General features: G+C 38.5%; 1 protein-coding gene across 1 annotated transcript; it reads right to left on the bottom strand.

Annotated features, from left to right (window-relative positions):
- Positions 1 to 9,895: 9,895 nt before the first annotated feature.
- On the bottom strand, positions 9,896 to 11,554 carry LOC103249975 (glycerol kinase 2-like). The gene has a single exon (XM_008048569.1). It carries the CDS (start codon positions 11,552 to 11,554, stop codon positions 9,896 to 9,898), a length of 1,659 nt encoding a protein of 552 aa, XP_008046760.1.
- Between the last annotated feature and the right edge of the window lie 14,988 nt (positions 11,555 to 26,542).

The raw sequence follows: 26,542 nt of genomic DNA, 5'->3' as shown, positions 1-26,542 counted from the left end.
GAACTCCCAGGTTTAGGCAATCTTCTCACCTCTGCCTCCCAAAGTTCTGGGATTACAAATGTTAACTATTGCTCTTCACTGTCTCTCTTTGATAAAAGCTATCATCAAGGAGGCACAGACAAGAGACTGTGTTACTCACCTTAACATGAACATTTCATGGAGTTCTATTTCCTATTTTCCCTATGATGGCGGGAAAAGGCCTATATTTTTAGCATGTCATCAAGGTTCTTCAAAATTTGGCTCAAGGTTCTATTTTAAACTTTTCTCCAACATTATTTTCTCTGTTTAAACTGGTACGTTCATAAACTAGAACTTGTCTCTGATGATAGTGCTTATGTCACTTCTACAACTAAGTTTATTTTCATCCCTTCATTCTTTCTATTACCATACCTCTGCTGGTGGTGGAGTTGCCTCCCAGGAAGGCACCATGTGGAGAGCATTGAGTTGAGTCAGATTCAGTACTGGCCCAGAATCTGAACCCAAGCATTCAGGCAGGAGGAGGACTTCCCTTTCCAAGACCATCAGAACATCTCTGCAATGCAGAGGGTTGAGGTATCAGGAAAAGACACTCATCTGTGGAGAGGCCAAAAGGGAGACATGGGTGACAATCATGCAGTAGCAGCCGAGGAGCAAGGTCAAGGCACACGAGGACACCAGCTCCTCGGAGACCTGTTGCCTTGACTGTCCCCACCCATGATTACAAACACACTGGACAACATCCAGTAGAGCCCACCAATACGGTCCTGAGCAGCAAAAGCTAGGGAAGGAGATGCTGAAGACAAGTCCTAAGAACAGCCAGGAGTGTTTGAGAGGACCAGGAGCTGGAGAGCAGGTCCCCCTTCCTGAAAAACCAAGACAGCTCTTCCTGGAGATATAAAAGGGCAAGGGATTCCTGGGGGTCAGAAGAGCTTTCCAACCAGATCTGGGGAGCTGGGGAAAACTAATGCTAAAGTCAGAGAGAGACAGGGATGAGGGGGAGGGAATGGAAGGGAGAGGGGACTGTGGTGAAGATGGAGAGGATGATAGAGATGGGACAAGATCATAAGATCACTGTGTTGTATCAGGTAGGGGATAATGGCGATGCCTGGACTAAGACTGAAGAAGGGGAAACAGAGAAAAGTGCTTTAAATTCAGTTCCCCTAGGAGACTTCTCTCCACAGGACTTAATTGCATGTTGGAGGGAAACCCTATATAATTACCACTGCATTTCTAAATATCTCTAAATACGGACTTAGAGGAAACTGGCCCTGTGTTTCTTCTTAAAATATTGAAATCTTCAAAGAAAATCTGTCAGTGTTGTGTGGAAGAAAGTCCTTTGGGTTCTAATTCCTGCATTATCAGGCACAAATCAACCCTCAGACCTTGATCTTTAACTATTTCTGCACTCGGGCTTCTACATTTTTAAGATAAGGGCCTGATATATATGATTTCTAACTTCTAACTGAAACTCATTTTAGGTATATGCTATAGTTTAAATGTCTGTATTCTCCTGTACTGATATTGAAGTTAGATTGCCACTGCAGCAGTATTATGAGGTGGGACCTTTAAAAGGCGATTAGGCCATGAGGCCCCCCCCACCCCATGGGTGGGATTGACACTGTTACACAAGGGCAAGTTGGTTTCCTGTCTTGTTCCCTCTGGCCGGTCCTCCACCTTCAACGGAGGGAAGAGGCAGCAGAAGGCCCTCGCACCATGCTGGCCCCTGATCTTGGACTTTCTTGCCGCTCAAACTGAGGGCCAGGATATTTCTGTTCATTATAAATTACCCAGTTTCAGGTATTCTGTTCTGCCAGAAAAACAAATTCATATGGTATATGCTTTAAATTTAAAAACTTAGCTTTCTAAATTCTATGTTGTCTTCTAAAACAGTCATTGACATCTGAAAAATAGGTATCTCCAGTTCTTCAGTAGCAGCCATATATTACATGACAAAAATGCAACGTCGTGAGATGCTATCAAAGCTGTTTTATAAAATAATTCATATGCTTTTTTGTCATGTTCCTCTATTTATAGTTATTGCATGATTCTCATAATATCTGTTGAGGCTGGTGTGGGTGAAACGAAGGGACTCAAAGAAACAAGTCAAAAAGGGACATGCATAAAAACAAGCACAGCGTTGGGCACTAGTGAGGGCTAAGGGGAGAGGCTGTGATGGGATGCAAGAAAGATGCACAAATGAGTGTCCCAGCACTTGTCGAGGCAAACATTTGGTACATGATTTGCTTCTGAAACTACTGTAATGAGTGTCATTCTTCTCTGTGGAGCAGCACGCCAGACCTTTAGCACATCGCTGCTTGGTGCCCAGCGAGCAGCAAGTGCCCAATTGCCAGTGCCGCTTTCTAGTGCATGTTCATCTGCAGGATATTAAACAGATTGCCGTCCTTTGATGTTTGTGAATATGAGAAGTAAATACCATATGATTTGTTACAATGGATGTGTGTCAGGGAAAAGAGAAAGAGGAGTATGAAGAAGAGACAAAGGAGGAGGAGGCAGAGGAGAAATGTTCTCCTCTCTGAAATGAGAGAATGTGCGAGGGAAATCTGAAAGGCTATCAGTGTATGGAGTAGCAAGTTTTGTACTAGAAAAGAATGGCACATATACCAGCTCACTTGAAAATTTCTGGCATGTTTTTACAGCTAAGGAAATGACTCTGGAGGGAATCTGTAAATATTATTTTTTTCAGGAATAGAAAATCATTAGTGAACAGAGAATGATTATAGTTCAGAATCTTCCAGAATGTGTCTGGCTTCATTGGCCATATAATTTTTGTGTGTGTATGAATGTGTGAGTGTCCCCAAATTATTCATTGGTCAAGATGTAACTCTAGGTTTCGTTAGAAAACTCACTCATAAAAGTGCATAGTAAGAAGTGCAAGAGTTGTTTGAGGCAGATGTAGCCCAAGAAAAGCACCATCAATTGGGTGAAGCCAAAGGGACATTAAAAATCTGAATTTTCATTTTAGACCTTTCTTTCAGCATGTTTCTAGGATATTTAGTAAAGTGATTTAAATTTTTCACTTCTTTGTATTAGATGACGTTGAACCAGATGGACTCTTGAGTTCTAACTCTAGTCTCTTCTAACGTTGTAAAAGTAGCCTTGGACATTTATTTGAGAACATTGTTGTTTTAAGAATACTAAATTCCATGTAAGTAATCCTACTCCCCAGCTGAATCATCTACTAAATACTAAAGCTATATCTCTTTTTAGATTAGGAAGGTAATTTTCTTGTTCTTTTCTTCAATGTTCTTAATTGTAAAACTGAGCTAATGGTAGACATCAATGGTTAATTGAAATAGAATTAGAAGGAAGGGATCAGTTGATTCAGTGAAGTATACTAGAGGCCAGACATAATTTATTTTATAACCAGAGAGAGAGAGAGAAAAAAAGAGAGGGACAGAGGCAGGAAGGAGGGGTGGGGGAGAGAGCGAGGAGAAAGAGAGAGAGAGAGACTGACGGGCAGAGACAGAGAGACACAGAGACAGATAGAGAGAGAGGGAGACAGGCAGGCACAGACAGAGAGGAAGAGAAGAGAAGAGAAGAGAAGAGAAGAGAAGAGAAGAGAAGAGAAGAGAAGAGAAGAGAAGAGAAATTAATCAAAGATTACTTCCCAGAGTGTCTACTTATGCCTTGCTCTGATCACATTACTGAAACCATACAGAGGTGGAAGTAGGGAGATGCAGTTAAGCAGATTTCCTACTTCAGTTCAGAGAAAAAGCTAGACAAAATAGAGTTATCTTTATTAACACTGACTAAAACATTTTAATCTTGGTTTTTAATTAGCTCTCTTTTGAAGCTAGTAGTATAGACACACAGTATAGTGTTCCCTTACTGTTTTTGGCTTTGTAAATGTTTTCCAAACCTGTATTTCTTATGACACTTGAAAAACATACTCTGATAACTGAACATAAGAAAGGTTTGTGGCTTTTTACAATGAACTGAATTTCATAGATAGTTTAATATGAGATTGTTAACTTAGTCTTGTCACCCTCTGCTTTTTTTTTCCACCAAAGGTCAGGCTTTCTTTTGTTTCTTTTTTCTAAAATAGATCAGTTTGTCGAGGGCTGGTGTGATAATGAACTGTAACGTATGCTAAACACATAGAGAACAAGAATCACATGCAATTTCTCTAAGACTCAAATAAATTGAGCTGTGAAGGTTGCTGATGGAAACTATGCGGGATATTTACAGATTAAATTTATTCATTTTGTTTATTCACTTTGTATAGAAATCATCAGAGTAGACCATAGAGCTGTTATTTCAGTGGGAGGCTGAAGCAGGTGAGTGACTGAGATGAGACTGTATTTAATCTGAACTTTGCTGGAAGATTGCCCCAGGGAATCTTATTAGTTTTCAAGATTTAAACAAAAGGGCATGGAAGCAAATTTTCCATACAGGTCAGTCATAGAGTTGGTGCATAATGTTCCACCTAAATGGGGATTTTAAAAAATATAACATTTAGCTCATGCACTGAGAAGGACTGGCCATGAATGAAGTGATGGCTTCCTTGGGAGATTATGAGTAATCATACCAAAATGAAAATAATAAGCACCAGAAATCAGGCACAAACAGATACTAATTCAATATTCTTAGGGGTGGAGAGGGGAAGATGCATATCTCTCTGAGTCTGGTCTATATGGCCGCCGTTCCTAGAGCTAAGGTAGACATGACTTACTTCTTAGGGCTGTTTCTATACGAACATCACATAGTGTCTTTTTTTTTTTTGAGTTGGAGTCTCACTCTGTCACCCAGACTAGAGTGCAGTGGCCGCTTCCATCCACCACAGCCTCGACCTGCTGGGCTCCAGCGATCCTTCCGCCTCAGCCTTCCAAGTAGCCGGCATTACAGGCATGCGCTACCACGCCCGGTTGATTTTTTGATTTATTGTAGAGATGAGGTCTCGCTGCCCAGGTGGGTCTCGAACCCACGGGCTCACGCAGTCCACTCACCTCAGCCTCCCAAAGGCACAGGATTACAGGCTGAGCCACTGAGCCCGGCCACATAGTGTCTTTAAGGAGATGTAATAGTACGTCTTACTTGTCTTTGGAATCCTACATCCCTTTCTCTTCCTGGCCTTGGTTTCCCTACTTTTTCTTGTTCTCTTTCGTTCCTCTCTCTTTCCCCTCTCCCTTCGTTCTCTCTGTCTCCTTGCGTGCCTCGTCCTCTCCCAGCAACAAATGAAATTCACAAAATGCATCCTTGGAAAATGGCTGCAGAACTAGCTGCTTTTCTTTCTCCTGGCAAGTGTTCCAGCTCATGCTCTCTCACTCACACATATGCCTGATGTTCAGTGATGACTTGCTGTTTCATACTGTGCATGCAGTGAGATTCCATCATCATAATTCAGCCCTGTAGTTTTGCTTAGTGGCAATACAGAGAAATTATTAATTAGCTAATTTTATAATAGAATATACAGAAGCTCCTTTATAGCCTTGGGGCAAAGTAGTGTAATTTACCAATATCATATGAGTTAAATTATGAAAATGAGACTTACAAAGGCAAAGACATATAAAAAAGACAAGCTGATCATCATAGGAGCGTGCACATGGAAGGACTGAGAATGCGACACTGAGTTTGAGAACTTCCATTTTGATTCTTGTATGATATCTTTGTTTTTAACTCTTCATAAAGTCATTTGCAAGAGGTCCCAGACGGAGAATTATGACCAGATAAATGAAATGAGAAATTAATTTGTTTTAAATGACACTAGACATTATCATGTACTTCTCTACCTAATCACACAAATGACTTCAAATAAAGCTCGTCGATCTGTTAGAGACAGGAACGGGACACTCCAAGCTAGCTGTCTCCAGATATACTAGCATCATAATGGAGGGAACAAAGATTAAGCAACTTTAACAAGCTCTGACTATATTCCTTTAGAGTTTAAATTCTTTCCCTTCTGTCTCCCCTCCTCCTTTCTTTCCTCCCCTCTCCTTCCCTCCATAGACTTTAGGTAATCCTTTTGTCTCAGCCTCCTGAGAGTAGCTGGGACTACAGGCGTGTGACAATCACTTCTCACTAATTGTTTTATTTTTTGGTAGAGACGAGGTCTCACTATATTGTCAAGGCTTCTCTCAAACTCCTGGGCTCAAGCAATCCTCCCACCCTGGCCTCTCAAAGTGCTGGGATTATAGGCATGAGCCACTATGCATGGCCTAATTTATTTTCTTTTTAAAAATGGTTTTACCCAAAGCATCATTGACTATGTATATTTAAAGCATTTAATTTATTTTGACATATGAACTTAATCTTGAAACCACTTCCATAATTAATGCAATACATATATTTATCATGTCCCAATTTTTTTGTGCCCTTATAATTATGCCTCCCACCCCTTCCTGTCCACTTACCATAACCCCCTCCAAGTTCCCAGGCATCTACTAATCTACTTTCTGTCACTGTACAATATTTTGAATTTTCTAGAATTTTATATGAACAAGATCATATACTATGTATATTGTCTTTTGGTATAGCTTATTTCACTTACTTATTTTGAAATTCAACTATGTTATAACATTTATCAATAGTTCATTTTGTATTTCATTGTATTAATATACCATAGTCCATCTTTTCACCTGTTGATGGACATGAGATGTGCACAGTTTGGGGCTATAATAAGTGCAATAAACAAGTGTTTGTACGGATATATGTTCTCATTTATCCTAGATAAGTCCTAGAATAATAAGACAAATATAGATCTAATTTCTTAAGAAAATGCCAAACTGTTTTCCAAAATGTTTATACCATTTTTCATTTCCACCAGACACAAATGAAAGATAAGTTTTTCTACATCTTTACCAGCATTGTATGGCCAATCTTTTTATTTTAGACACTTTGGTTATTGTGTAGTTTTATCTCATGCAGTTTTTGTTTGTTTTTAGTTTATTAATATGGTGAAGCACATGGTTTGATTTTTCAATTATACTGATTCATTATCCTATCTTTACATTCCCTCATTGGTCATGATGTATTATTATTTTATATATTATTAAATTAATTTTGATATATATTATTAAATAAATTTTGCCAGAATTTTGTCTAGAAGTTCTGCATCTACACATATGTTTATGAAGTATTTGGTCTGCAGTAATTTTTTTGGTCTGGTGTTGGAATCAGGATAATACTATAAACCTGAGCTCACAGAATGAGTTTGAAAACATTTCCTTCTTTTCATTTTCTGGAAGACTTTGTGTAGACTGGGTAATATTTCTTGCTTACATATTTGGAAGAAGTTACCATTGAAGTCACTTGAGCTTGTGATTTTCTTTTTGGGAGGTTCTAAATTAGAAATTAAAATTTTTTAAGAGATACAGAATCATTCAGTTTTTTCCTGAGTTTTAGTGATTTGTGTTGTCCAGTTAATTTGTTTATTTTATCTAAGCTGTCAAATTTACAAAGCTTTCATAATATTTCCATAATCTTATTTTAATATCTTTGGGATCTGTGGTGATGCTATTCTCATTCCTGATAGGGATAATTTTTGTCTTCTCTCTCTTTCTGGTCATTGTGGTTAGAAGTTAATTAATTTTATTCATAGTCTAAAACTGATTTTTGCTAATGTTTTCTACATTATTGATCACTGCTTTTATCTTTACTATTTCCTTACTTCTACTTACTTGAGTTTAACTTATTATTCTGTTTCTGGTTTCCTAAGGTTGAATTGAAGGACACTGATTTAAGACATTTTCTCTTTGCTAATACAGATACTTTAACTCTATAAATTACTCCCTAAGTGCTGCTTTAACAATATCTCATAAATTTTAATATGTTATGTTTTCATTTCCATTCAATTCTAAATGCTTTTTATTTGCTCTTTTATCACCTTAATTTATGGATTATTTTAAAGTTTGTTATTTAGTTTCCAAATATTTGGGGATATTTTTCAGAGATCTTTCTTTTGCTGATTTACAGTTCCCATGTACCCAGACAGCAGACAGCATACCTTGTAGGAATTATTTTTTTAAAGAAATTTTCTTTGGTTCATGGTCTGAATATGATCTATCTTTGTAAATGTTTCATATGCACTTGAAAAGAGTATGCATTCTCTATTGTTTGGTTGTATGGTCCATTGATGTCAATTAAGTCAAATTGTTTGAAAGAATTGTTCAAATCTTCTATAGTTAAGTAAATTCTGTCTATTGAATATTAAGGAGGAGATGTTGAAATCTTTTACTATAATCGTAGATAGGTATACATTTTATTTTCATTCTCTCATATTTTGCTTTATGTATTTGAAGCTCCATCATGAGGTGCATAAATATTTAGTTATGTCCTTTTGATGAATTTACTCCTTTATCATTGCAATATGACCTTGTTTGTCACTGATAAGTTTGTTCTAAAATTTGCTTTCTGCTATTTATTTTGATTAGTATTAAGTCGGTATATCTTTTTTCTATCTTTTTAACTTATTTTGTCTTTATATATAAAGTGTGTTTCTTGGATGCACTATATATTTGGATATTGTTCTTTTAAAAAAAATCTGGTGTGACAACCTTGTTTTTTAATTAGGGTAATCAACCACTTACATTTAATGTGCTTGTTGGTATAGTTAGGTTTAAATATATTTTCCTGCTATTGTTTTCTACTTTCCTATCTACTTTTTCCTTTTTTGTCTGCTTTATGCCTTCTTGAAAATTGAATAATTTTATTGTTCTAACATATGCTTAATTGGTTTATTAATTATAACTTTTGTTATTTTAGGATTTATAGTATGCATCTTTAGTTATCAATGTGAATTCAAGTGATATTATGCCATTTCCCATATACCATATGAATTTCAGAATACTACCCTTCCATTTATTCCCTTTTGGCTTGCTTCCTTTTATGCATGCCTAAATTTCATACTACATATTATTTTTGTTTGAATGTTTATTTTTCCTGCTTGAAAACAATATTTACTGCAGTATTCTACAGTTTATTTTTTCCAGAATATGTCCAACTAGGACAATTAAATACAAAGGTAAGTATAATAAATATAAATATTGACTTTTGAGGAAAACGTTTCCCCTGATAAATAGCATGTATCCATATTGCCCCCAAACACATATAGCTGTTTACCCTAAAATATCTATGTGTGCAGTGGTTCCTTTAGGACCATTTGATGTTATAATCTACTGACTACAAAGTGCTCGTAATTTACATGAACTACTCTATACGATTGAGGATATATATGTGTGTGTGTGTGTGTGTGTGTATACATACACACACACACACACAAAATTTTTTTAAGGAAAAAGTGCTATTTTTCTTACTGGATTCACAAAACAACTTAGGATAATTAATGAGACCATGTGAAATGTCTGAAGAATTTTAATTTGGCAATGATTTTTCAGGAAAATAGCTATGCTATAAGAACATTAAGTTTCTATTGTAAGAATTTAGCAAATGTTTCCACTAAACATTCAGTGAAGATGTTGTGGTCTCCCTAATATGTAGCAAAAAGAATTGGTGGGATCTATTAAAAGCAACAATAACAAGTCTCTAAGTTTTAGCAGATTAATTACAGCTCTTAATGAAGTGTGTGTAGTACAGATAACCAAATCTGAGTCCATATGTGTAAGAGTATTTTTGATAAATGATTTCATGAATAGAATATGAGTATCCTACATTTTAGAAAGAATGGGGCAAAATGTCATATCAGTAGAGGGTTAGCTTCCACGGTGACTGGCTCACACTTAACTGTCCATGTTAAAAAACACACCAAATGTTTCTACGGTGCTTTTCTACTGTTTTCTTTATTTCAAGCCACAGGTCTACTTGCAGGGTTCTCATGGGTCAGGTAGCAAGTGGTTTAAATAAAATCAGAGTCCATAATAATGTCATTACATGAAGAAACAGAGCTGCTAGATTCTTCCATTATGTAAAATGTTCACATCTTGGGACTCCATGGCTGGTATTACTCTGATATATCTGAGATATATCTTGCTCCAATTAGCATGACCATGCTACTCACTATAAAAAACCCCAAAGGCAGACTAGAGAAGATAGTCGAGTCCCCACTTACAGGAGTTGTCACCCAACCCATTGACTTCCTCACAGCTTTCTTCCACGTAGCATAACGATTTTCACTTTCTGAGGCCTGGATCTGCGGTTCAAATCGTTCCACTCTGGCACCCGACAGACTCTCGGGCTCCAGACTCCAGACGCCGACCCCTTCGGCAGCACCTGCGGCCATGGCGGCACCCAGTGCGGTGGTCTCAGGCATGCAGGGCTTTACAACTGGGACATGCAGAATATCCGCCTGTAGTTGCATCAGGATTCTGTTGTTGGTCATTCCACCGTCCACCTGCAGATGGCTTAGTGGAGTTCCACAGTCACGGTTCATAGCTTCCACAATCTCTCGGGTCTGGAAACAAACAGCTTCTAATGCAGCAAAAGCAATATGACATTTGTTGGTAAACTGAGTCAGACCACAGATGATCCCTCTCGCACTGGGCTCCCAATAAGGTGCATACAATCCAGAAAACGCTGGGACAAAGTAGCAGCCGTAGGAAGTGCCTGCCTGCTTAGCAAGTTTTTCAATCTCTTCTGCGGTCTCTATGATTCCAAGGTTGTCCTTCAGCCAGCGAACCACAGCGCCCGCGATAGCAACAGAGCCTTCCAGCGCGTAACACACGGGCTTGTCCTTGCCCAGCTTGTAGGCCACTGTCGTCAGAAGGCCATGCTCAGAGAACACGCGCTTGCGACCTGTGTTGCACAGCAGGAAGCAGCCGGTTCCATATGTATTTTTGGCCTGTCCCTCCTGTAAGCACATCTGTCCTACCAATGCAGCCGACTGGTCCCCCAAACAACCAGATATGGGTACCCCTTCCAGGACCCCGCCTCTTATGAGGCCGTAGATCTCCGAAGAACTCCAGACATTGGGGAGAATGGTCATGGGAACTTCAAAAAAGTCGCAGAGCTCCTGATCCCATTCCAGGGAGTGGATGTTGAAGAGCATGGTCCTGCTGGCGTTGGTGACATCAGTGCAGTGCACGCCCCCGTTGACGCCCCCTGTCATGCTCCAGATCAGCCAGGAGTCCACAGTGCCGAAGAGGGCCCGACCCTCCTCAACCGCCTTCTGCACGTGTACCACATTGTCCAGCATCCAGCGCAGCTTCACTGCGCTGAAGTAGGTGCTGAGCGGGAGGCCTGTCTTGGACTTGACGAAGTTGTTGTTCCCTGGGATCTTCTTGCTCAGGGCCTCCACGGTGGCCTGGGTCCTCAGGTCCAGCCACACCACGGCATTGTACAGGGGCTCCCCTGTCAGCCTGTCCCAGATGACGGTGGTCTCTCGCTGGTTGCTGACGCCCACGGCCTTGATGCTGGACGTGTCGACGTTCAGGTCGCGGAGCTTCTCGCACGTCCTGGCCATGCATTCGTAGACAGACTGCAGGATCTCCTTCGGGTCTTGCTCCACCCACCCTTCCCGGGGGAACTCTTGCGTCAGCTCCACCTGGTGATGGCTCAGGAGCTCCGAGGTTTTTGAATTGAAAACCAGAAAGCGAGTGGAGCTGGTGCCCTGGACCACCGACCCCACCAACGGCCCCACCACTGGTTTCTTTGGGGCTGCCATGATGCCAGCAGGCCGGCCGGGTGCGGTTTCCCGGGAGACGGAGACGTTGGGGGAGGGGCGAAGGCATCGGAGAAGGGCCGTGCAGTGCGACGGGGGCGCAGTGCGCAGGCGCCTGGCTTCCCCTGAGGACTGCGAAGCCCAAAGCACTCTTTAACCTTTGCCCTTTAACTGGCTCCGCCTTCTAACCCCGCCCCTCCGGCCCAGGCCCCGCCCCCAGCCTATCAAAGCTCTTTTAAGGAGATTAAAGTTAAAAGCAGCAACTGCGCGTATTTACGCGTGTGGTTACTCTTTCAGGCGGATCTGTATTTCTTTCATTTTTCTCTTTCCCTGAAAGAGGTCTTTGGACGTCTCTTACAGTGCAGGGCTGCTGGAGATGAAGCCTGCCAACCTGTGCACATTGGACAATTATTTCACGCGAACACTTGGAGATATTTTCAACAGGTACAAATTTCTAACGGATTTTTTTCTTTTTCTGTTTAAATTTCGGAACGTTGGAGCTGTGGCTCTATCGTCTTCCCTCTCGCTGTTTCAGTTGTGAATTTTTCTGTCATTTTTGTTTTGAACATGTCTCCTTATTTTCTCTGCCTATCTCCAGGTTTTTCTCTTTATCAGTGGGTTGGGTCGGTTTTCTCATGATGTGACCTTGGTGTAGTCTTCTTGTTATCTGTGCTTGGGGTTCTGGAGCTACTTGAATCTAGATTTATAAATTTATAAATTTAGGTCTCTGCTGGGCTGCACCTGGGCTGCATCCCTGAGCTGTTGCCTTGGACTCTCCCTGGGAAATAAGCCACATTCACTTGTTTCTCCCCTTTAGGGATGACTGACCTTTACTCATTCTCTGGCGTCCAGCATTTTGTAAGTTTTTAAAATATATTTCGTGAATTATGTTAATTTATGTCTTTTTGTTCCATTTTAAAATTGTTTTAGATGAAAAGGGAAAATACAACCCCTTTTTCTCCATCTTGGCCAAAGTAGAAGTCTACAAAATGGAAACTTAAATTTTCAGGTTAATTGTAAAGTTGGTGAATAAAAATGTCTTTAATCACTAATGAAAACTTATTGCATATCCACTAAATGAATGACAATTTTTGATATTAGGGCATAGACTACACTTTTGAATTGGTTCAAGAATGAGGCCAGTTTGTCTTTATTAAAACCAAACAGGACAAGATAGAAAATAACATAAAAAATGAAATATAATATTGTTATTTCACTGTTCCCATCTAAGTTAACACTTCAGAGAATATTATGAAGTCAGAGAAACAGAAATAACAACCATACTTAATGTGAGTCGTAAGTTATAGAAATAATTGAAAGCTGGTAAAGATTTTCCTAGTTATATCTTTGTTTTTTAAAAATTCTATCAGAGCTTTTCTTTTTTTTAATTTTAAGACAAAGTTTATTAGAGAAAGAAGGAAGGAAAGAAAGGAAGACATATCAGAATTGGCATGGGCAAAAAAAAAAAAAAAAAAAAACAACTGCCTATAGGAGCTTTCCTAAGCAATAATTTAGAGACAACATTTGCCAATATGCCAGTTCATCAAATTGTATTTAAATTGTATAAAAAAGTTTCCCAAGTATTTGGCAGTAGTAAACATTGGATGTATACATTAATGTACACTATAGAAAGTTTTGACCCAAAGTCTATTTTCTACATCTCCTCTGTCCTGCTATACCAATATATACTAACAAATGTTCCCAACTCTATTAGTTTTTGAGTCTGGGACTACTTTGTTTAAGCATTTTTTATTTAATACAAGTATCTTATTTATAAAATCATCAGTTCTGCTTATAAAGAACTGATTTACATAGTAGTTTCATTGATAATAAATTGTAGCCACTAAATAATCTGATAATAATTGCCTCAATTTAGGTTAGAAAGTTGACCAAATTGATTTAGCTTCTGTAGGGTAATTGCAATCTATTGGCAGACCAACCTAAAGCTGACAAACAATGCTTTAAACAAACAAACAAACAAACAACTAAGGAGCCTAAACTAAAGCCACTATTTTCTTCATTAAAACAAACAAACAAAAAAGGCCAGGCACAGTGGCTCACGCCTATAATTCCAGCACTTTGGGAAGCTGAGGTGAGAGGATTGCCTGAACCCACAGGTTTAAGACCAACCCGGGCAACTTGGAGAGATCTCATCTCTACAGTAAATCAAAAAATTAGCCGGTGTGGTAGCACGTGCCTATAGTTCCAGCTACTTGGAAGGCTGAGGCAGAAGGATCGCCTGAGCCCAGCAGGTTGAGGCTTCATTGACTGTGAGTGTTCCACTGCACTCCAGCCTGGGTGACAGAGTGAGACTCCAACTCAGAAACAAAACAAAACAAAACAAAAAACCCACTAACTAAACAAAAGCTTTTGATTGCCAGTGTATAATAGCGTCCCAGTATTTTAATTTAAGTTATGATACCTCTGAAACAATCATTGGCACTACCTTATTCTTGAAAGCATAAGAATAAGGTTGGTTACTTCGTTTGTGTTATATTTCATATAACTGCAGGTGCTTTGTTGGTGGACATTCAGAATACTCCAAAAAAATCAATGTGTTTTCCTTAAAAAGTATTTAATATTGGATTGTTGAAAATAGAGTCATTAAACTAATTGACTATATGCTCTTCATGTACTTTTAAAGCTACTCTTCTTGAGTGCAGCTACTTCTTGAACCCCTGACCTCAAGTGATCCTCCTGTCTCTGACTCCCAAAATGCTGGGATTATAGGCATGAGCCATCACGCCCGGCCATGTGCGGCAACTTCTAAATATTGAAGCTTTTAAATGCTGTCCATATTTTAAAGTTTAAAATTTATTCAGTCATTCAGAAATTTGGCAAATATTTTTTTGAGTTGCCATATACAGGCTTCATTATAGGCAATAATGCAGTGGATCATGAAACATTCTTCTCGCCTGTATTGCAGCCTTAAAGTTGAGAACAATTCTGACTGAATTTACTCATCTTTGTTGTCATATCTTCCTGTGCATGTTCACTTAATAATTTTTTTCCTGTTAAGTTCATTAAGTTGTAAGTTCAGTAAGGGCAGGGAACTTGGCTATTTTTTTTCAATCCTGTATTTTCAGCACTTAGAACAGTGATTGACCCAAAGCAGGAGTGCCAAAAAAAATTTGTTGAGTAAATTAATAAAAACCTCCATATATGGTTCTTACTTTATTAAGTAATTATCATAGTTATTTTTAATTTAGTTTGCTGGATAGGCTGTTGGTTATTCATTTTATAATCTAATACAGTAAGATGAGTTGAGGAATAGATAAAGGGTTGGCTAGATGCAAAGATATGAGAAAATTAGTATAATAAAACATTAATCATATGACCTGTGTTGTAGATACAATAATGTTAGTGATCAAATTCTTTCAAATTTCTATGTTTGCAAATTTTCATAATAAAATATTAGGAAACTAATGTAAATAAAAAACTGATCAAGCTGCAAAACACAGTTAATAAAGATCTATTTCACACAGACTCCTTTGTTTGGAAGGACAGTTGAAAGGAGTATAAAAGTGACTGCTGTTTTATCAATTTGAGAGATTTGGTGGTAGAATAATCCCCCCTAAAAATTAATTATGGATCATTTTAAAAAAGATATTTGCACTTTTATTGCAGGCATTTTCTTCCGCCTGGTATAAACTCTCTACATTTTAGAAAACCAACTGCATGTTTAACTCCTTAAAAAGAAATTTCAGACATCTAAGAATGCCACTACTATTCTCAATCTCAAGCATAGGAATCAGTGGGAAAGTTTAGATTTTGCCAAACCTGGACTTATCTTTGTCTTTAATTTGAGAGTGTGTACCCTGATGGTAAGGGCATCTATTTATGTATTATATGGCTAGCAAATTTGACTTTTTTAGACTGTGTCATAACCAATGCATCATCACAGTTGGTAATCTTCAAAACACTGGTGCATTTTTCTACATGCTGTTCCCAAATGTGCTGGACCAGCTGTTGAGAGCCATGCCATCCAATCGCTTGGAAGACCTCTTCTTGGACCACAAATCACCTTACATACTATTCCTCTTTGTTCTAAGGAAGAAAGGAAAAATTAAAGCAAGCCACCATGGTTTATTACTCATGTTTCTCTGTTAAGCATGGGCCATGGGAGTCAATGTGTCCACATCTGAGCCTTGGCATTCCAGGTAGTCACTCACGACAGATGAGCCAATGAGTAATATTCATAGCCCTGGAAGTGATTTTATGAATGTTTGAATCTTGAAATTTTTTATTGTGTGTGTGTGTGTGTGTGTGTTCTTTGTCATTTTCCCAGTGAAAATTGCCCTGACACTGATCTCAATGTTAATGTATTCCTGCTTACATTTGACTTTGGAATATGTTACAGCTAATTATCATTACACAGGATGAAAGATCAGAGCCCTGAGTGAGGTGCTTGGGTTTAGGAACAAAGGGAGGCCAATTCAGCATCTTGGCTCTAGGCCCAATAATTGTAATCAAACATCTTGAAACTGGTGGGATCTTTGCATTTATTATTTTATTTTATTTTATTTTTTTCTTGCCTCACTTTTTGAAAGGAGGTGGGAAAAGGGGGTTAAGGGTTTGAAGGGGCTGAAATTTCCCCTTGAACATGATGTCAATATGTTGGCATGTCTCCTTTTATTAAGATGCCATCCAACTGATAACAAGTCCTGCTGTGTTTTACCAACATAAAAAATTAGACTGGAGACCGAGGAGCGGCAGGTGGCTTTTGGCACCAAGAAATAATCACACTTGATGTGGAAAGTAAAGTAAAAGGAGCCATCTGTTCACTGCAGGAGGACGTGAAAAATCACATTAACATATTGTCACTAACATCATGAAATACACAGTTAATAATAAATTTAGTTATCATGGCAAGTCGCATTGGATACTTTGAAAATGCAGAATGTGAAAGATGCTCATTCTTAAACCACCCCCATCTTTTACTTTCTTTCTATTTTTCCTTTTTTGTTTGTTTGTTTTTTTGTTAGAGAGAGGGAGAGGACCAGTTTTAAACCTTCCCTTGGTGTGTGTGTGTGTGTGTGTGTGTGTGTGTGTGTGTGTGTGTGTGTGTGTGTGTGTAGTGAGGACAGTGAGGGAAAGTGTTTCATTTTCAAGCCTGGCTGTGGTTCATTGTTGCTAAGTGAGCAAAAAAACCTCTTCTGCAGGTAGAAGGGGTCACTTCTTTGATTCTTATCATCCAGCATGTAACTCTGCAACTTCTCACCTGGATGGAGAGGAAGAGATGCAGGAAAACAAAAGGTTGCTTTGGTGACTTTTTTTTGCATGAGACCTAGAGCGCACAAACCCTCTGTGAAAGGAATGGGGAACAGACCATGGCAGGGGTGAGAATCTGTGGCCTTTTCTTGTGGGCATCAAATTTTCAGACAGAATACTCTTCTAGTGGATTTTAGTGAAGTGCCTGTACATACTTTGAAGAACAAATATGTTAAAGTAATGTGAGAAAGTTTCCTTGCCCTTTTTGTATGTGCATGTTTTGTTTGCAGTGTCAACAAAATACATAAAGATGCCACAGAGCCTGGAGGTTAAACTGAACTTAGAAAAAAATTGGGTTTATTGTCACTGTCATGAGAGCCTCTTTAAACACCTTTGCTGTGAGAGTTTGCTGCCAAGTTTCTCATAGTCATTGCATATAACTGCTGTAAATTGTGACTCGAACCCACATTATTACTATTATTAATATTAGGATCTCAGTCTCACTATTTTACAAAATTACTGTTGTCACTTAATAGAATCCTAATTAATAGCAGTTATTTTCTGATTGTGGTTGTTGGTCTGCATTCATTCATTATCCTATTTGCTTGAGAGCAGCAATATATAGATAACTTTAAAAGCATCTACATATATGCAGTCATGAAAAGAACATTAGCTTAAGAATTAGGATTTTAGTTCCAGCATTGACTTTATGATCTTTGGCAAGTCAAATGACCTCTCTAGCTTTTTTCTCTCCCAGGGGTAAAATTAAGGTAATTGCCAAAGAACCTTCCCCCTACATTTGAAAGATTTTTTTGAAAAATACCATCTAATGAAACTTGTTTTATTTCAAGCTATCAGAAGAAAAATTGTTTCAAGGAGCGATCATTTTGGTGGTTGTCTTGGGGGGAGGTTGAGACCTGCTGTCTTGGGGGTGGGGTAGAGATAGACTTCTCTTCTGCTGCACATGTGGCATCCTGTCACTGAAGGTGAATGTTACCATGTAGTCCTGACCCAGGTGCAGACTCGGCCACCTCACCCTAGTCCTCACTGTGTCTCCTTCCAGATGGGAGAGCAGAGCCTTGCACATTGCACTTCTTCAGAAATGTGTCAGAAGAACAATGCATATTGTGTTCTCTTGATCAGATGACCTGGACCCCGGATCCACTGTCTACTGATAAACAGCTTCAAACATGAATTTTCTCCAGAAGTCTTGAACCAGATGCTGGTTTACCTTTCTAGATATCCTTCCCTCTGTCCTATGCTATCTCTTTTCCATGGTAACTTCAGCTCATTTTCCCTCTTCAAGGAAGCTTTTCCTGGCTGGGCGTGGTGGCTCGTGCCTGTAATCCCAGCACTTTGGGAGACTGAGGCAGGAGAATAGCTTGAGCCCAGGAGTTCAAGACCAGCTTGGGCAATATAGTGAGACCTTGTCACTACAAAAAAAATCAAAAAATTAACCAGTGTATGGTGGCACACACCTGTAGTCCCAATTCAGGTAGGAGGATCACTTGAACCCAGGCTGTGGTAAACTGTGATCATCCCACTGCACTCCAGCCAGGACAACAGAATGAGAACTCTGACTCAGAAGAAAAAAAAAAGGAAGCCTTTCCTGAGCCCTTAACTATAGTTACATCACTTTAGTATTGTTTCCCATTGGACCTTGTACTTCCTTTCTCCAACATTCATCATATTTGAATTAATTGTTCAATGTATGTGTCTCTGCTAGAATGGAACCCCATAAAGGTAGTTCTCTGTCTGTCTTGGTCAGCTATTATTAACATGCCAGGCATATAGACCTATTTAATAGATAACATGTATTGATTGATAGTTGCCTAGCCCAACCGTCAAATAATGGTTTTAGGAAAAATAGAATGTGTATTGACATTTGCATCTGTATACAGTCATCCTGAATTTCTCATGTGAACTTTAGAGGACTGTTCAAGAGCTCATCATTCCTATTGGAGGCACACATAGGTCTAGACACTGCTATAGGATTCCTATGAAGCAATTAGAATTTTTAAAGGCTGTCCTAGCATGTACATCAAAACAGTCTATGGTTCTTCCAACGCTCTTAGATTTGTATTCATAAAAACCTGAAAACATGTTATTAAAAAGGTGAACAATGTTCTTAAAATTTTAACTGATCCTGAGACATGTCTCCTCTTAATGCTGAATATTTTGAAATATATGTTAATTTGTTTCAGAGAATCAGGCTGCACTAAAAAATAAAGTTTCTTAAAAATTTCTTGGTGACCTAGAAATGTTCTGAATCCACCAAAACAGTGAAGTCATACTTGGACAATAGACTGAAGTCCATTCATTTTACCAATTTTTATTCAGCTAGGAGGAAACATATAAGTTTAATTTTGTTAAGATGATGACAGGCAAAAAACATGTTGTATAATATCAAGCAGCATCTATGTATTAATTTCTGTGTTTATCTCACTGTAATGCCTAGAATGAAATGAATTGGCTAAGTGACTAAGTATGATTTGAAAAGATGAAATGAGTTCTTGGTGTCTCCTCAAAAGCTATTGTCAGAACTGTTATATTGATAGAATCATATACTTCATACAGAAGTATACATAACTCATGTATTTGGAATTTTAATACATATTTATTGAAAATGTTTATTAATAATAAACAGTCTCAACCCTAGAGACCTACATATTGGCCTATTATTTATAAACTGAAAATCTGGCAAAAAGCAGCAACCAGAAATGAAGTCTGTTATAATCATCTAAAGATTTAGATAAAATTAGAAGTTCATCATATTTAATGATACCAAATGATACTCTGTAGGAAGTTGCCAAATGTTTGGACTTAGGTTGAACATATTTTGCCACATTGCATAAAAATTACCTCAGACCCTTAGAGGCAGTTGTGCTAACTGACAAGCATTTTAAGAATTGACAGTCCCCCTTGCACAGTGGAGATTTCGTTCTCTGCATGCTGGGCTGCTTTGCAGTTGTTGAAAACCAAGGCAGATGGGCACTCTAGTCAGCCTGAGGGGACAGGAGGAGCATACTTCAGAGCACCAGGTGCCCTGAGATTCCTTCTTTTCATCAGATGGGCTAATAGACCCACAGAGGCTAGGCATTCAGTGATATCCTAGAGGTTCTTGCAGGTGGTCACCATTGAAGTGACTGGTAGACTTCCTGCCAACCCCTGGTTTCACAGAGCGCGTTGAAAGCGTAACTTTCATGGTGACAGCTAGGTCTGACATGAAATAGCATATTAGAGAAACTCGCATGGTTTTTGCAGGATGGAAACATTCAGAGTTTGATGCTGATGGAGAATCCTAGTGGTTTACTTCTCTTGTTATTGTCTGTTTCTACAGATCTTCAATAATTCCATCCCTCAGCGCCCTTTGCGATTCTTCTTCTGAATGTAAGCGACATGCAATGTCTTCTCATTCAGCACTATCAATTCCTTTTTAACACCTTGTATCCTTTTTTTTCTCCCTCTGATTACAGTAAGATACTTGAGTGGAGGTTTTTAATCATCTCAGTAGTTCCTTACCTATGAGAACAATAATCTATACTTTTACTTTTTATACTTTTTTATCCATTCAACAAATATCTACAGAGTAGCAACTATTTAATAGTTGGGCTAGCCTTAGGAACACAATTATGGACTAGACAGACACAGTGCTTGCCTTAGTGAGGTTTTCGTGGGTAAGCTGAACAGAAACTGAGTAGATAAAGGTAAACTGATAGCAAATTGTAATGTGTTAGAAGGAAACAAATTGGGAGACCAAGTATAACTGCAATTGGAGGGCTGGCTGTTTTTCCTCTTTTTATTGCTATTTTTCTTTCCCTCTTTTAACTTTGCTTTCTTCAGAGTCATATATTTCAAATGTCTTCCTTCAGTTGAGTGTATGTGTATGTAAAAACTATGAAAGACTCACCAATATGATGCTGATCTTTTTCTACTATATCTCATCTGGGTGTATATAAACAGATTGCCCCATGAGTAAAGAGAGGCCATGGCTTTTCAGAGGGTGTGTGTGCGTGCAGTGGTATGCCTTGTCACATACTACACATTTAGCAGATTGCATATAGAATAAATCTGATTAAATAGAATACAGAAAATACACTTTGATGACTCTGAAAAGTTTTCTCAGAGGCTTCTCCTACTGACCTTTCCTCTGTGTCTTCATCATGGTCTACCCCTGTGTGTGCCCTACTCACCTCTTACAGGAACACTGGCCAGATTAAATTAGGGCTATCCATATGACTTTGATTTCACCTTCCCTGAATTACTGCTTTCAAGACCCCGTCTCCAAATATAGTCACAGGGAGGTACTAGGGGTTAGATCTTCAACATATAAATGGGGGGTAAGCAATGTAGTTCACAACAGACACTAAAATAATAATTACTTAATCTCTGAACCTGCCAGGATCAGAATATATCCAGGAAAATAAAAACTACTTTAATTATTTGCAACAGAAACAATTTAAAGCATGGGATTGATTTCATGGATGAGAAAAGAGTTGCAAATTTGAATGAGATTGTGAAGACATCCAAATACCAAAAAGTTGGACCCCCCTTACAAGACTGAAACAGAGAGGCAAACAGAGGAAGCAGCACTACTGGAGGCAACAATGAGATTGCCTGGTGGGAGCTAGAACCACCTAGACCTGCCTGGAAGACTGGAAACCCAGAAGCCAACAGAGAAAACACTGCTGCTACCAGAGGTATTGCTCAAGACCCCCAGAGAAGGAAGGGCCCCTGGTTTCTTCCTTCCTTCTGCTCTGGTTTTTCTGCTAGCACCTCTTAATGGTTATACTTGGACAGAAGTCAGTTGTTGCAGGAGTCAAAATTATAAGTTCTTAATGGCCAGCTGGGATCAGCCCTCTTGCATGGCAGACAGAGCAGGAGAAGGGCAGGGAGTGACTTTGAGGGAAAACAAGCCCAAGACTGACACAGATACTAAAAAATAAATAAAGTGATTCAAAATGGCCCTTCAAATAAGTGAAGGCAAATTTACATATTTATGGTTAGTGACTGCTATAAAAATCTACTCACAACTGGTCAAACAAGACTTACTTTATTTTATCCTTCTAATTACTTTAAAAATATTTCTCTACTTCTTTGCCTGGAAGATCCAGTCCCCCTCCCACCCCACAATCTGTGCATTTCTAATTCTAAACCTTGTTTAAAGCCTTGCTTAAATTCTCCTTGACGTTTTCCAAATTTTTCTTTCCTCCTCTTTCTTCTTAATTCCACGATGCTCTGTCTATATTGGTCCCAAGTCATTAACAACTTTTAGCAGCTGTTTATATACACAATTATATACTTTTACAAGGTAGGTGCTGGGGTTTTCACATTTCACACAGTCTTTAATACTGCAGCTTGCACATCATTTAAGATCAATTAGTATATCCACTGAAATACTTGTACTTGAGAAAACTCTTACAATTTTGGCATTTTTCCCACATTACTCCTCCTATAATTTCTCCATCATTTTTTACCCTTCTGGATAACAAAGGTAAAAGAACACATGAAATTTTTAAATTCATTTTTAAAGGGAAGAGGTACTTAATTTTATGATTATGTAGGTGAGAATAAATCCTTAACTTGGGATTTAAGGAAATACCCTCTTGTTTCATCTATGTATTAAAACACACATGAAATTTTGAATGAATATATTAAGCTAATAGGTCTTTTCTGATTTTCTTTTTTTTCTACATGACTACTTTTGCAGATCTTAAAATAAATATATTCCTTCCACTATTATTTATTTAGTATTAACTATTGTTCAAGCATGCTCTAGGCATTTGAAATATATCAGAAAAGAAAACAGATTAGTTCTTGTATTCCAATGGAAGTAACTATGAGCAATAAAAAAAATTCAAAGTTTGAATGAAGTGATGTTTGATGTGGAGCAAAATAAAATAAGGTAGTAAGATCAGAAGTGCCACGATAGAAATAGAAAACTGGCTGACATTTTAAATGGGTGACCATGGTCAACCTTATTGTGGAGGTGGCATTTGAGCAGAAACTCAAGATGATGAAGTCTGTGGAAGAAGAACTTTCCAGAAGGAGAACAGGGTGGAAAGGCCCTAAAGCCAGAGAATGTCCAGAGAAGATGTCCTAAACTCCTTTAGGCTCACAGGGATCACAATGTTATAGTCATTCTTTTTCACAGTATCTCTAGACCAAAATGAATACCTAACAGTTCTGTTTATTAAGAATTTTGTCCTAAACAATGTTTTTACTAGTCATTTTAAAAACTAATAAAAAATATATAAAAATAAAATATTTTTATTTTATTTATAAATTTCCACAATTATTGTCAAATGGACTGTGCATACCTTTTGGAAACACAGCGACTTTCCAAACCTTGAAATTGGGTGGACACAAACATCATCATTCCTTGTTTCTTATTTATTTTTGTGAGGTATGAACTTTTTATCATAAAAACAACCTAAAACCTAGCTTCAATAAGATGCGACCTCATCAAAAGAAACAGTACAATCTAGAGTTGAAGCTGTGACCTACCTCAAGCTAGTTGTTCATTTGGTGTCTGACACACGTTGCTATTTCTGTTTTTCCTTTGACATTTTAAAGTATCCTCCAGTACCTCTGTATATTTGCTCTGTTACTCCAGGGCAAGCGAATAGCTTGGGTAAAGAGGGTCTAAAGTGTCTGAGGAACAGCATGAAGGTGGATAGTCGAGAAAGCAGTGAACAGGTGGAGAGAAGCAGACGTCAGAGAGGTGATGGGAGGTGACTAATGATGTCCCATCCTTGGGTCATGGTAAGTCCTTCAGCTTTCCCTCTAAAGGACATGGGCAGTGTCTTAGTCCATTTGGGCTGCTATAACAAAATGCCATAGATGAGGTTGCTTATAGACAACAGAAATTTACTTCCTGCAGTCCTGATGGTGGAAAAGTTCAAGATCAAGATATCAGCAGATTCGGTATCTGTGAAAGCACACTGGTTCAAAAACAGAGTCTCCTCTGTTTTCTAACATGGTGGAGGGTCTCTTTTATAACAGCACTGATCCCATTCATGTGGGCTTCACCCTCATGACCTAATCAACTCTCAGAGGCCCTATCTCCTAATACCAAAATCTTGATGGTTAGGATTTCAACATGGAAATTCTGGGGGTACACAAACATTCAGATCATAGCAGGATGCCATTGGATAGTTTGAGCCAAAAGGTGACATCATCTAATTTAAAAATTATTACTTTGGCTGCTTTCTTGAGAAAAAAAAAACCAGGGGGAAGGGATAAGGGCAAGGTTAGAAGCATAGCATTTCAGTAGGAGGCTGTTGGAGTAATCTAGATAAAGAATGGTGATGACTGAGATCAGGATGGAAATATTAAAGTGGCAGAAGTGGTAAAATTTTGATGTACCTTGAAGGTAGAGTCAGTAGGATGTGTTGATAGATTAGAAGTGAAATATAAAGAAAGAGAACTTGAGAAGAATCTGAAGTTTTGGGGCTGAGGAACTAGAAGGAGGGAGTTGCTGTCATCAAGGGAGGTGGGGTAGATTGCAGGTGGAGAAGTGTAGTGTAGAGAGACAGTTTCAATTCCAGATGCAAGTTAGACATGTATGTGGAAAAGACAACTAGCCACCTGGGTCTGCACGAGTGATGTTCAGATGGGAGGTCTGGGACAGAGGTGTAGTTTGGGTTGGTCTGGTTACATGTATGATATGTAAAGCCAAGGGGGTAGATGAGATCCTCTGGAGAATGAGTAATTACAGAGGGACAGGTCCAAGGCAGTGAACTTGAGACACATCAATTTGAATGGATTTGAGAAAAGAGAAGGAACTAGGATGAAGATTTGACGGTTAGGGAATTTAGGTTGCTTTCATGATTTTGCTATTGTGAATAGTGCTACAGTGGGCAAATGAGTACAGGTATCCTTTTTTATTTAGGAAGCTAAATGGTTACAAAGGTGGATGTAATAGACACTGGAGACACCAATAAGGGAGGAAAGGGGAAGGGAGTTAAGGTTCAGAAACTATCTATGGGGCACAATATTCACCATCTAGGGAATGGGCCACCTTAGGTCCAATCCCCACCACTACAAAATATGTCCATGTAACAAACAAGCATGTATACCCTTATGGATAAAAAAAAAAAGATTGAGGGGTGGGGGGAGGAAACCAAGAGTGTGGTACTCTGGAAGCTTGGTGAAGAGCAGGCCATCAGCTTGTCTAATGCTGTAGAGAGGTCAGTAAAGATGTATAAAATAATATGCAGTCGATCAAACACTTTGGTAAACTCAGAAATGGAATTCTTTCATTTAACAAAATAACTGGTGTTTTCATGTCACCTGTCAATCAAGGCAAAATTACTACAAGCCTTTCCTATTAAAGAATGAGAAAGTCAAAATCACAACTTATAAAGTATCAGAATTATAAATTTTGATTTTATAGTTATAAGCAGTATCTAGTGGTATCCTCCAGTGAATTTTTAAACAAAATGGTAATTTGGCAAAAAAGTTAATTAAAATAACCATACTAATCTTGATAGACAAAATTTGTTTTCAATTTTTAAAAAATTGGCAAGAGAAATACCTTTTAGGTCCAGTGCTGCTTTTTCGTAGTGACTTAATACATATCAAATGATGCTGAACATTTGCAGAACATCTGGTAAGAGCAGGTAGCAATTTCTTTTCAATATGTCTTTATTGGCAAAGCTGGAAAATAACAATTTTAATGTTCATTTAAAATTGACTTTGATAAAGCTGGAAAATAACAATTTTAATGTTCATTTAAAATTGACTTTGCAAAAAAGTAATTTTATTCCTATTTGCTCTACATGTTTGAGTTGATTTCCTCACTTCAAAATAAAATTTTCTTAAACAAGATTGATAGAAAAATCTGTTAAATAATATTCTAGAACAAAACCTTGAATATCTCACTTTTTAACTGACACCTCTCATTATCAACAGCATGCTTATTCTGTAGTCCCAAAATGCTACAAGTTGGGTCCATAAAGATTGTCATCATTGTGATTTCTGTATGTTCTCACCATCTCTTCTCTCTTTTTCCTTCCCAGCCTGAATCTCATGATGTGTCATCTAAATTATACCTTCACTGGCTGTATCAGTTGGGTACAGTCAAGAAAACAGAAGCCATGCTAGGTATTAAAAACACATGGCTTTTAATATAAGGCATCAATGGCATGAGATGGGTAAGCCAAAAAGAAAACCAGAGATTAGCAAAAATAAGAAGTGTCCACCACACCCAGGGCTGGAGGGAAAGCATGAAGGACTGTATTTCTGTAGTCCAGAAGTCAGAGCCTACTGAGCAGAGCTAGAACTATGGTGAGACCTGCTTGGCAGAGCTGTATTATCAAAGGAGGGAATGTATAGAGAAAGTTGGAGGAGATACACCTGCTTCTTGAAAGACCACTCAGAGCAGAGGAAGAAGGAAAATAGCCTTTGTGTGTCTATAACTGAGTCCAGAGAGAAAAGAAAAAAAAAATTTCCGGTTATTTTTAACAGAGATAACATAGGCAATTGACCACAAAGGTGTTGGAGTACTGAAGTATTCAAGGGGACCTTGAGGTAGTACAGAGATGGTAACTGCAGAAAGCAGCCACTAACCTTACAGCTGGGAGAGGAAAGGAAGAGGTTAGGCGTGTTGGTATCTAGACCCTTGAGGGGCCATGTGGAGCTGGGACTCAGTACTCTAAACAGATGCAGTTCTTGGCTGACAGTGTAACCTCGGGAGCCTACAAGTGAGTTCCTGTGGGCTGAAACTCAAGTCTCTGAAGAGGGGGTGCCAACCAGCTGGTGCTGGATTCTTTATGG

This window comes from Carlito syrichta, unplaced genomic scaffold (assembly GCF_000164805.1).
Source record: "Carlito syrichta isolate Samal-C Ts95f unplaced genomic scaffold, Tarsius_syrichta-2.0.1 Scaffold124916, whole genome shotgun sequence".
Classification (NCBI taxonomy): Eukaryota; Metazoa; Chordata; class Mammalia; order Primates; family Tarsiidae; genus Carlito; species Carlito syrichta.
The sequence above is the reverse complement of the archived record's forward strand: the minus strand, read 5'-3'. Positions and strand labels throughout refer to the sequence as shown.